The sequence below is a fragment of the Psammomys obesus genome, unplaced genomic scaffold, assembly GCF_907164565.1.
Source record: "Psammomys obesus unplaced genomic scaffold, mPsaObe1.curated_primary_1811, whole genome shotgun sequence".
Lineage (NCBI taxonomy): Eukaryota > Metazoa > Chordata > Mammalia > Rodentia > Muridae > Psammomys > Psammomys obesus.
The window spans coordinates 7,862,670-7,875,447 of record NW_026585698.1 but is presented as its reverse complement, the minus strand read 5'-3'; the positions used below and the strand labels follow the sequence as shown (position 1 = coordinate 7,875,447).

Below are 12,778 nucleotides of genomic sequence, written 5' to 3'. Positions count from 1 at the left end.
CAAACTACCAGTGTGCTGTGGGTAAAAATAGCACTCGTTATTAGATGTCAATTCATAGCCTGCAGGAGCCTGGCAACGTTTTGAACCTTTTCAAAATGTAAATACTGCATATTAAGCATAGGAGGGAAAAATTAATCTGCTGCTTCTGCATTTCCAAGTCAAAACACTAAAAGAGGAGGAGGAAGAGGAGGAGGAGGAGGAAAAGGAGGAAGAGGAGGAAGGGGAGGAGAAGAAGGAAAAGGAGGAGGAAGAGGAGGAAGAGAGCACTTCCAACAAAGTGATATCTGCAGCAATGGATATACCTTTACAATATGTTTGTAATGGCCAGGACACACACACACACACACACACACACACACACACACACACACACACACTATTCCAGAAGTGGATTGCTTAGTTTCTGTGTTCATCTCTGCTTTTGAATTTCCTCTCTTCATTTTATGTTCGGGGCCTCCCTGTGACCTTCCAGGTGCCATTCATACACTACAACTTTAGATGCAGTGTATGTGGGCAATCGGGCACCTTTTATTGTCGTTAAAGTTTGTCCAGAAGCACACAAGCACTTCCTCATTAGACTTGCAAATGAGTCATGCCTTTCCTTTGGGGGCGGGGTGCAGGGGGGGTGGACAGTTAAAACTTTACAGGAATTTTTGTGTGTGCCTTTTCCCTTCAGTTAATAGCAGGGAGAGTTGGCAATCAAGTTCGCTTTCTGAAACTTTTGACATATTTTAGTAAGTTCTGATTTACATATGAAGTCATTCTCCAACAATTCCAAACAAACGTCTTTTCAGAGCAAGCCCACTTTTTGTCTTTGGCTCACAACAGAACGTAGTACATTTTTTTCTTGCCTCTTGCTTTTCTACCACTCAGAATTGTGGCAAGTTGTAATCTTGGTAGATTCTCTAACATCACAGATGATCTAATAACAGATTTTGATAACTGCAAATGTACTACCTTCAGGATTTGTTAAGGGTGCAAACTTAGCCCACAAACCATTTGTGGCTTACCCATTCTCCGAAAAGAAGCAACGGATGGGACGCTGTTGGCAACGTTAGTTCAGAAAGTCTAGAAGAATGGAGTAGCACTGTATATTCCGTGTGACATCTTCACAGGACTGCTCAGGCACACTAAGATCTGGAGACGGAGTCTGATTTCCTATAAGCATATTTTCAGAGCCAAAATGACCCTCCAGAAGAGGTCAAAATTCCTAGCATTTATTCCCATGGTAGATATCCAATTCATATTGAAAACACAACATTTCAAAAGATTTCTAGTGATTTGATTTGGCTCCTAAGTAAAGGGCTTACAATAAAAAAAAAAAAAAAGACAATATTTGATGGTGCAGTTTTGTACTGATGAGTATTAAATTATGCCAAAAAGCCATTCATTTGATATTCCTTAAATACCGTAGCACAAGTCAAGTTAAGCACAGATTACAAACCATCTTAAATAACACAAGTGCAATGCGCACACAAAGAACAATATAGCCAGCTTCAGGTAATTCCCATGTAACAGATAACATCTGGAGAAAATGCAGAAAGTAAGTTATGCAAAACTAATTTGCAAGTGACCACATCTGTGGATGTTATTTATTGCATGTTCACTTAACAGTCCATTATTCTGTTTAGAAATCTCTTCCCCTCTTTATTAGAGCTTTTAATGTACTCACCTTCATTCAAATGGCCTGCTCATAATCAGAAAAAAAATAATAATAAGTGGTGTTTGCGCGGAGCAATGTGGCTGTTTCTATTATATCCGTTTGCGTGCAAGCGTCCAGAAATGGCAAGAGAAACGCGCTGGTTGCTTTACATCCAAAGCAATATTTGGCGGGTATTTGAAAGTCAAGCAAAACCAGTCATTTGGCCAAATGGATGTGTGTGTGTATCAGAAAGTCCTACCTTTTAAGCTCAACCTTAGGCTTGAGTAAAGTCACTCTTAAGTATCTCCCTTTGATTCTTGGTCTGAGTGACATGGGTGCTAGTCTTCTGTGAAAAGGGGCTGGGGTCATGAGGTAGTTAAATTCAGACAAATAGGTTGGTTTGTTTTGCTTTTTTGTTTTTTTTGTTTTTTTTTTAAACTAAGCCTACTTTATCCTTTCTCTGTTTTTATTTTTCCAGATTTAAAAGGTAATATATTAGACTTTTGAGGGGGGAAAAATATGAGACAATTGCCATCCTACAGGAATGTACAAAAATAGTTATAAAACTGGCTTTATTTAATTTGCTTCAACTATTCATAGACTTGAGGAAATTATAATGTTCTCTCAGAAAATCTAACTCAATAAAGCTGACCATGTCTCTCTGTTTTAAATAGATTTTATTACAGACCCAGCGCTGTTGTAAAACATGAGGTTTTGTTAAAAAAAAAATACAAAGGCCTAATTGTATTTTTTTAAAGAAAGTATTGCATCAGACGGTTTCATTTAAGCATGTTTGCTGGCTCCATGTGCTCGCCACAATTATTGATTCTAATTTCCCTTGGACTTGTTTTTTAAGGAAGGCGACCACTTTCCACAGGGAAAAACTCACTGTGATACTCGGGAGCCTTATTGTTTATTTCAAACTCTGCATTTAAAACTGCACCTTCGTCTCCTGCCTAACACAGCTAAATTTAATTCTTCGTGAAAGAGAGAAACAGCTGTGGTTTGGTTCATTAACAGTATGCAGAGCATGCAAAGAAAAGAAATTCTCACCCCCACTCCTGTGCATGAATTGAATCAATTTAATAGTTATATGAATACACACATTAAAAAAAAAATCAAGAGGAAGAAAACCTCAACTGTCAGCCATAATTTCAGCTTCTGGGAATAAATACAAGCTTCGATCTACCGAAGAAAGAAAGCCAGAGAGATCCAAGGGTCCACGTGTGTGCCAGGGCACACACACACATGTATGTATAGGGGCACACACATGTACATTAACACACACATTCACACACATATATATACATACACGTGAAGTACATTCACAAGCATAGACTCATACACATGTACATTCACACACAGACACAGCGTATATATGTGCAGAGATGCACACATATCCTATGTACAGACATATATACATCCACATGTACACACACATAGGCACACGCATACAGTCATTCGCCTATGTACATATACATATAATTGCACATCACATACACATTTACACGTATACACAGACACATACATACAAATGCGTCCACACACATACACAGTTACACATATACATATAGACACATGTACACACTCTAACATACATCCAGAAAGCGAGGGAAAAAAGAAAGAGAGGGAGGATGGGATGGGATGGCTTAAGTGGTTTGGGTTCTAGAGGAGCTGGGTTCAGTTCCAATCACTCATGTTGGGCATCTCAAAACTCTATGGGGATGCCCTCTTCTGGCATCCAAGACACTCCAACGCAGACTTTACATACACACAAGCATACACGCATACAATCTTTTAAAAGGGAATCAATCAATCAATCTGGACCACAGAGGAGCTGAGGAAGAAAACCTAAAACTTGAACACAAACATCTGTTTGCATTTAAGTGTAGAATCTGAGGAGGACTCGGGCAGCAGAGGGCAGACGGTGGGCTCCGCTTCATCAGATGGAGAGGCTCTCTGTAGAGAATGTCTGTAGATGAGGGCAAACAGGCAGAAAACCCCTCAGCGTGGGCGCCCGGAGCAGAGCAGGAAGGTGGCGACAGTGAACGAAGACAGCACTCTACCACCCATCGGCGCATGCTCAGTGCCAGCACCAAGCCAATCAGCTCCTTTCAGTGTCTCTTGTCACTATCACCCCCGAGCACACCCTGCGCCATATGTTAAAGTCCACGACTCCTCGCTAACACCCCAGCTCCTTCCCAAGTCTCCGATTCCCACCGGCCTTTTCTGAATTTCACCTTAAGGTTTCAGAGGACACTGCAGCACGGTCGCCCTTTTTCTTGCCTGAGAAAAATGAAGACCAAGAGATTTGGGAGTTTCCAAGTCAAGCCTGATGGGGGGCAAATAATAGTGAGGAGATAAGGGTCTTTTACCCCTCACTCGGCAGAAAGCAACAGTTTGTGAATGTGACTGTCCTGATGTCTCCTCAGGACTCTGATGAACATTTAATCTACTCAAGATAAAAGCAGGAATGACATCATCCAAGAGAACAAAAATTAAATGTTTAGCAATATCAATAATTTCCCAGGATGGCCACTTAATGGTAAATTATAGTTTACTGAAAATGGCCAAAGCTAAGGGCCACTGCGCTCGGCTTGATCTCCTCCACTGTCATCAAATAATTTGATCTTAGACCAATGATTTCACCTCTCCACTGTCGAATCTCCTTGCCTTTATATATCTACAACTAAACAGCAACTTTGTACATGCTCAACTAAGATTAATGATATAAATTCAGTTCAAATGCATACACAACTTGTAAACCCATGGGGAAAAAAAAAAATCCCCTCCAGCACTATCTAAAACCTGTAAAGGAAAAACATTAATATTTAAATGAGGGAGAGTGGCACAGAAAAGATAGAAATGACTATACGAGTCTGTGTGTGTGTGTGTGTGTGTGTGTGTGTGTGTGTGTGTGTGTTTCCCAAAAGCATCCTAAGATGGTAATGGGGTAATGGGGTAGGGTATGCTTTTCCATAGTTCTGTCTTCAAATTTTTTGTGCTCAGGTCCAACTCTGTCAGCACAGGGTTGAATGACTTCATCTCAAGGCATCCCTAACAAGCTCACGAGAGTTAGCTATGTAAATTGGAACACGTTATTGATTTATAGTGAGGTATGTGGAAGACATGAAAACCAGAGCACTCAAGTGGGCATGTCCTTACAGATCAACTGAGATAGGAAATTAAATTATAGTCAAAAACATTGCTTGTTAAACACGGAATTAGAACAAGAAGAACTAATTAAATGATCCGGAGGTTTAATGCTGTTAGTACCCTCATCTCTTCTTTCACTCTACCTAGTGGCGGCTGGATGGACCCTGCCAATGCTGGCACCGATGGCTTTCCTCATCTTAGGCTGCCATTGCTGACAGTCTTCCTCTACTGCATTTATACCCTGTTGGCTGGGTACTGTCAGCTGACTCTGCCACGCAGTTTCCGTGAGTCCCTCTGCTGATTCACATTGCTCTGGTTTCATTTACACACTGAACTTCAGATATTCTGCTGTGTTTGCTGCTAGGTTGTGTGTGTGTGTGTGTGTGTGTGTGTGTGTGTGTGTGTACGCGAGTGCTCACGCGCCCAAAACATGCACATGGAAGCCAAAGGTTGACTTTGCTTGTGGCACTGTCCACCTTTTACTTTATATTAAGTGATGGAGCTTCCCAGCGATCCCCAGGAACCCTCCTGTCTCTGCTTTCCCAGCACTGGTATTACAAGCACATACCAACATGCTTGGCTTTTTTTATTTTCTTAATATGGATCCTAGCGATCAAACTCAGGTCAATGGCAAGGCCAACCCTATTGCCCCAGGTCATTGATAGCCACTGTGCTTGTGCCCTCAAGAACATTGACATCCTGTTAAGTTGTGTCAATTACCTGTTACTGGGAATACTAAGTCCTGAACCCTCTGGCAACAACAGATAAGACAGATACACAAGGGGCCTGAAGCTTCGCTCTCTCCCTACAAAGAGCTTGCAAACAGGAGTGAGAGGTAGGGCCTGGTGCAGAGATCAAGGCAAACCAATGAACCCTCAACCACAGAGTACAAGAACAAGAAGAAGACAATGCTAATTGTGAGTGAGAGATGATGCTTGAAAAGCGCCAGGCAACCAAGAGGACAATGGTATCAAACATTCCAAGCAGATGGCATCCATGCTGGTTTGTTGAGGGTACTGGCTGAGACAGTGCCACTCACCAAAAACTCTTCTTTTTCCAGCAAACCATTGAGCTTGTCAAGCCTGCAGACCTCCCTTTCCCAGCCCCGTTGGAGGAAGGAATCTCAGTGGACATCTATTCAACCTTCATAGAGCCATCACCATCCCTGGAGTCAGAGCTGAAGGTAGGTTAGAGTCTGCCCTTCCTCCCCCTGCTAGGCATTATCTAGGCACAAGATGAGAAGAACCTCATGTCCTCCCATTATCTTTGCCTCTGACTTTTTCCTGGCCAGTATAAATATTCCTTTTAGAGTTGATTCACACATGAGCCAACTGAGGTGGTCAAGTGTTTTTGTTTTGTTTGTTTTTGTTTGTTTTCTCCTCCTTGCGTGCTACCCAAGCTCCACCCTTGAAGTCCCCAAAGTCTCTGGTAATCCCCAAGATATGTGGTAACATAAAATTATAGTCTCCTTCCAGTTCACCATTGCTCCTGGTAGGACAAAGTCACCGAATAGACGTTTGAGATTGCCTGGAAATCTCTGAGCACTTGAGCGCTTGCTTAAATGCTGTTTACTTTCAATATCTGAGTGTGTGTCTTTCCAATGTCTTAGGAGCTGGATCAAGAGCAAGGATCTCAGGAGTCCCTGCTGGAGACTGAAAGGGCAAAGATGGATCCTTTAGCTGGCTTCACCATTGATGATGTAAAATCAGCACTGGCTCGGGTGACAGATGAGGTTCTGTTGAACATTCAGGTACTGAGAATGGACAGTAAACTCCACCTTAGGCCGGATGAGTTAGGCAGCGTGAGCCTCAACATCGGTAAACACTGCTTGGTTCTGGCCAAGCAAGAGCGAGGTTTACGGTTTGCACACTTTATCTCACGAGGCTCCATAATCCTCAGCTGAGTCTTTTGGATTCAGTAAGATCCCAAAAGCAGATTTTCCAGCAGCACCTCGTGTGCTGTGTGTTATCAGCCTGCAAATCTTTCGACACTGAAACCCCAGAAAAACAGCACGGTGAAGGCTCTGAGCCACACCACACTGTAAACACACCTTACGCAAGAGCGAGTGACACGCAAGGGCCTCTGAAGAGTGAGCACTGCCCGATGGTGCTTCACTGAGTCACCTCACCCAGTTTCAGGTTTGAAATATTTCTCAGGTCCTCACCACCTTCACAAATCTCTGTTCTCTAAGCCATGTGCACCCAGGGTGCCCTGAAAACGGGTAATAGGCACCACCTCTGGGCAGCTGCCCATCGTCCCCCATAAGGTCACTTCATGTTTAACACATCCCCAGCCTGTTCAAGAAACAAACAGCTCTACCACCTCCGAGTAAAGACTTACAGGAATCCACATCGCTTCCTAAGCCAAGTGCTGAAATGAAGTGAATTGTATCTTTTGAGAAATGACCATAAATCACAACAGCACGACACATCTGAGGGAACAATTTACCTTTCATCTGAACTTGGGACCATATCTTTAAAAAAAAGCACACTGCATTAATAACTAATTTGGGAAGAGCAAAGGCTTAGATTGTCCTAAGCATACCTTGTTCCGAGTTTAATCATCAAGTGTTATTGCAATATTTACACGAGCATCTAATGATCCGGTGCCAACAGAATCAGCCAAAGTCCCCAGCTTAATAAGGGGTGTTTAGTGTTTACCAGAAATAGTGGAAGAACACGTTTTACACAAAGGCCTATTGTTAACAGGCCTGTGAATGTAATAACTGGTTACTGTGTAGAAGGGCAGAGTGCAGCTGAATTAAGCTGAGTTCAGAACATACCTCCTTTTCAGATTTGATAACATTTCCTCTAAATATAGTTTATGTATAATCACGGCCCAGGGCTCCTTTGCAATCTCACAGCTCTGAAATTATTGCCGGGGAACTACCAGACAAGCAAGAGAATTGTATGCAGGACCCACAATTGAAAACATCTTGACCGAGGCCGTGTTCCATGAAGAGAGCGGCGTGTTTTTAACTATTCGCTGATGGTTTTCCTTTAAAGCCTCAGAGTCCGCAGCGCCGGCACCTCACTCCTCTGACAGAAAGACTAGGATTAGTGTGGTGTGTGTGCTTGTTATCTTCCCACGGACACGGAGCCATCCCGGAAGTCCAACAGCCTGTATGCCTAAGTGCAATCATGCACCGAGAGAACGCGGACGAGCGGGGACACACCCAGACCTTGAAGGCACCGTTAGCCTCTCGGTGCTGGGTGGGTCTAATCAGCTCAGGCCAATTGGGAAGATGGTGTGGAGGTCTCTAGTGTCTCGTGATAGCAAACCACCCTCCGAGTTTTCTCTCTGTTATCCATGCAAGTGAAGTGGGAGCTTCCGATGACAAACCAAAAAAAAAAAAAAAAAAAACAGGACCCAGAGTGATTGCTGTTTGTCTACAGTCTCCAGGCTCAGCAGGTGCTATGAGCCTGGTCCCAGCTACACCTCCAGCACCATCCAAGGTACTTTGACTGTTAATACAGCAGTACACTTTGGCTTCATCCTTTCCCTCTGGTCGACCTTCCTCTTGGACAAATTCCAAGTTGGGTAATTGCCCCGAGCCTCACCTAAGTTTTTTCTTCAGTGTCACATGGGCTGAGTTACTTTGCACTTTTACTTGCCCCTGGTTCTAAAACCTGCCGCACCCTTTTTCAAACCTGTGTGTCACTAACATGCATCTGCCATACGTACAAAAAAAAATGCGCATTTTGCTCTCAGCGTTTACGATTGTTCCATAGTTTTCTCTTCCTCCTTCTGTGAAAGTCATACAGTTGTTGCAGCTTTTGCTGAAAAGGTCAGTAGAGAATTCGTGTCTCAGTACATTGTCTCAGAGCTACTTCTCTGTTGTAATTCCAAGCCGATATCAACTTCTCTGATATAGAACCTCCTGAAATGGAGTGTAAGCCCTTAATATTTTATGTTCACCCACTTATTTTTTTTCCATAATTCACTTTGCAGTTTTAGAGATTTATTAAGAATGAAGTTACCGTGGCCTTCAGATGTCAATTAAAATTTCACAAAATAGACCGAACATTTTAAGCCAATATAGTTTAGGTGTTTTCATTTTAAGGATACATTAGAAATGAAATTAGTTTGGCCCTGGGCTGCATAATAAAAATAAGACCCAATGGAATAAATGTTCATATATTTAAAGAATCACATTTTAGAGAAATAGGAATGATAATCCTAAACTCTTACATTAAATGTTGGCTGTTGGCCCTGACAACAGCAAAGAAAAGAAAAAATAATAACGTGAGGAAAAAGTGAACAGAATTTGCCATCCTGCTGTTGCTGATGTCTTAGGTCAGCTTTGAACTGTCCGTGTTAGAAAAGTCATCTGAGGTAGTGGTCGGTGAAAGCTTGAAAACAAGGGGGTTGAGAACAGTTGCTAAAGGAGATAGAATGAGGCCCAGCCCCAAGCTGAAGGCAGTGTGCCTAGTCAGGAGTGTTCTGAGAAGTAGCAAGGAGACACAGCAAACCGACGGATCCAGTGAATACACACAGAGTTCTTTCAGTCAGGCTCTGCTGGCTGGCCCACAACTAAAGCACCAGTCACCGAGGTCTGAAGGTCTGGAAGTTTTCTCTCCTGCCAGTACAGCGCTCTGTTAGGCACATGCTACCTTCCTGAACCTTCTCTCCAAAGCTACCACACTCAGCGTAATCAACTCCGTGTCCTGGAAACACAAGAAGAGATTCCAAAACCTTGTGAAAACCTTAGTGAGGTGCCACATAGGGAGCTGGTGCATGGCAGGCCGGCCATGCTTCTCTGGAAAACGTAAGGTGGACACAGAAGGGCATCCGTGAAGAAGCCCATCATCTGGCTAGAGCACATCCTCCCAACCAATTAGAACTGGGTCAAAACTATTCATTAGGCCATTTCAGCACCTACATGGTGCAATAAGCCATAGATTTATGTCAGTCCATAAGCTATAATAATTTTTACTATTTTGTGATAATATGTAAGTGAACTATGCCATTAGTGAAGTATATTTATTGTGAAATCAGGAGTTAGGATTACAAATGCACAATGTTAACTAAACCCTATTCACTACTTCTTTCCCCAGATAGAGGTTAGGTGGCTACTTGTCCAAAGTGATTTATTCAAACTAGACCACGTTCCTTTTAGCTCTACCAAAGTACCGCATGGGGGTATCAGTGAAAAGGGTAACTAGGGGACCACTTTATCCCTTCCCTTGCCTCATCCACTCTACCACTAATGAAGAAAAAAAATGGGACAAAACCAGAAGTCAAAAGTTGACCAAAGAAGAAGGAGGAGGAAGAGCCACCTTGAAAGCCCTGCCCCATTCTATACTCACACAAATCCTAGATCGCCAAGGTGACCCATCAGGAATATAACTCTTTCCATGGTGTGAAAACCGAATCTCATTAAAGTGGTAATCATGGGAAACATTTCAAAACCACTTGTTACATTTATTTTCTTAAAATTACATTAATCCACAAAAATGTTTTTGATCATATCTGCTAGTAAAACAGTACTGCTTTTTATTTTTCTATTTAAATAATAAAAGTCTCTTGCAAATACAGTCCCCATAAAGATTTCAAATTATGTCATATACGTAAATATTCTAGATTTTGACTCACTTAACTCCTGATTTCACAATAAACATACTTGTCAGTGTCCCCTGGTCACCCAACAGCAAAAAGGCTCCCAACTGCCATTGTCCCTGGGTGCACCGTGTCATTCATCTTAATGAAAAGAAAGCATTTCCTGAGTCCTTAGAGTTGAGATATAGCACAAATACAATGAGGTGCATTTCTGGGATTACACAGGTAGGTGTGTTAGTATGCAGAATATCACCACCGGAGGCTGCCATGGTCACCAAAACCTGTCACCAATTTCTTATGAGGGATTTTTTTTTTTTTGGTACCAACTATACATTACATAGTGGCATGCATGCAAGAATTCTAATGTATGATGAACACTCTTAATTATGAGATTATTTGTGTTGTTATTCCACACACCGAGGCTTCTAGGAATCCCACTTAGAATACCCTAGAGGGAAGGCCAAAACAAAGGCTGGAGGGGCCCACCACATTGCACCAACCGAACCTGAAGCAGTTATTGTGATTCAGCCCTTATTGGCAAATCTGTCTGGAAATGCAGATCAGTCATTCTGTCTTCCAGCATGAGGCTGTGTGAAAAACGGCTGGCCAAATACCACTTCCTGTCCATGGTAGACATGCTACACATTGGGAATGTGCAGAGAAATACGTTAAAGTGTTATCGAATCACCACAGGCTGGAGCACAGCCCTGTCTGCAGAGCAGGAAGGTGTGCGAGGGATAATGCCTGTCTTTAGGCACTCTAGTATGTCAAAACCGCAAAGACAATGTGCAGCCAAAGATAGCTCCATCGTAACCACTAGTTTATGATTGTCTCCACAGAACGAGATAAGCGAAAAGCTGCAAGTACAGGAAGAGGCCTTTAATGCACGAATAGAGAAATTGAAAAAGACCTGAGGACTCAGTAAGAGCAAAGCGATGCTGAACTTCAGAGAAACCAACAAAACTGGCCAGAATAATAGAGTCTCTAGAGTGCTGTGTCACCTGCATGCGGCCGTGGAAGGAAAGCCCACTTTTCATCATCCTGACTGATTAAGCAGTGTGTCGTCCTGCATCTCACATCTCACTCCCACCCCCGAGTTTGCAGCGCCGAGTGCAACAGCACGGCTTGGTGTGCAAGACTTGGGAGAATTGTATATGAAAATACAATTACTGTTAGCACGACCCTATGGCATTTGACTAATAAATATATTCCTCTTCCACGGGAATGAGACCAGCCTTTTGAAATAACAAAAAAAAAAAAAAGAGGAAAAATGATAACAGTTTTAACCCTTATTGGCCAGATGGGCTGTCATGTTGGAGCAGCACTTTGAGGAGAGGCCAACTTGCTAAACAATGGCCATTCCAGCATTTGATGCAGGATTGGTTTACTTATTTTTTTTTTCTTATTTAACTCATTTGGTTTTCTTATTTAAATGTTTCAGTGTGAAACCAATTTTCTGAAATTATACAATGCAGTTTGAAGCATTTTAATTTATTCTGCACTGTATTTGCTGTTTCTAATCTTGTTACCCTCCCAGGAGAACACATGACCTATATAAAAAGAAGCAATGTATAAATGATTATTAAAGGCCAACCTATATATAGATTGCAAAAATCTTAAATACAAATCAAACTCAGAGTTCCTAAAATTAACCCATTATATTGCACAGGGATAGGGGCAGGGAGACTCAAGGAGAAAAACCTCAAGCCTTTAAATACCCTCATGAAAACATGATTTCAGGATGAAAATAGCTATGTGCCAATGGTTTGTCCCTAATTAGAAAGAGTAATTAATCACTACCTGTGCCCTTTCCTATATTCCTAGACTTAGGGATATTCTAGAATGAGGACACAACAGTGTTGGAGGGGGAGGAGTCCCTCAATAATTTTTGAGGTATGTGATTCTGGGTGGCACTTGGATGGATATGGATGATGGCCTTACTCTCTCAGACAGGATGCTGGGAAACCATCCATAGCATGTTCTTCTAAGACAGAGATGAAACTGAGAGCATTGCTAAATCCCAACTCCAAAGACATAAGGAATTCTTAGGATAAAGGCACCCCTGCTTCTCAGACTGCTTCTCATTTAGAGACCTTGGGACTGCCTTCCAACCCTAGCTCCTCTTCATACAGAAAACATGAAAAGCTGCATGAGGTCACCAGGAGGGCTCCTGGCCTGCACTCTCTTGGCTGTCTTTTTCCCAGAGACAGCAATGAAGAAACCAAGGACAAGTAATAAAGCAGCTTCTAGAAATGACCAAAGGAAATTTCAACAGCAATCGATGACCTAGAAAGTACCTAAACAAAAATGCATCTCTGGGCAAGGACTGCAGGCATGTAAACCCAATCAAGAACAGTGTGAGATATTCATAGATAGATAGATAGATAGATAGATAGATAGATAGATAGATAGATAGATAGA

General features: G+C 42.3%; 1 protein-coding gene across 1 annotated transcript in view; it reads left to right on the top strand.

Annotated features, from left to right (window-relative positions):
* Cabcoco1 (ciliary associated calcium binding coiled-coil 1) overlaps positions 1-11,577 on the top strand; it is a 100,997-nt gene extending 89,420 nt beyond the window's left edge. Inside the window, exons 6-8 of the mRNA XM_055598940.1 lie at positions 5,859-5,981; positions 6,408-6,548; positions 11,197-11,577. Of these exons, the coding sequence (XP_055454915.1) occupies positions 5,859-5,981; positions 6,408-6,548; positions 11,197-11,271 (339 nt within the window). The 3' untranslated portion in view covers positions 11,272-11,577. The remainder of the gene's footprint in view (positions 1-5,858; positions 5,982-6,407; positions 6,549-11,196) is intronic.
* The last annotated feature ends 1,201 nt before the right edge of the window (positions 11,578-12,778 follow it).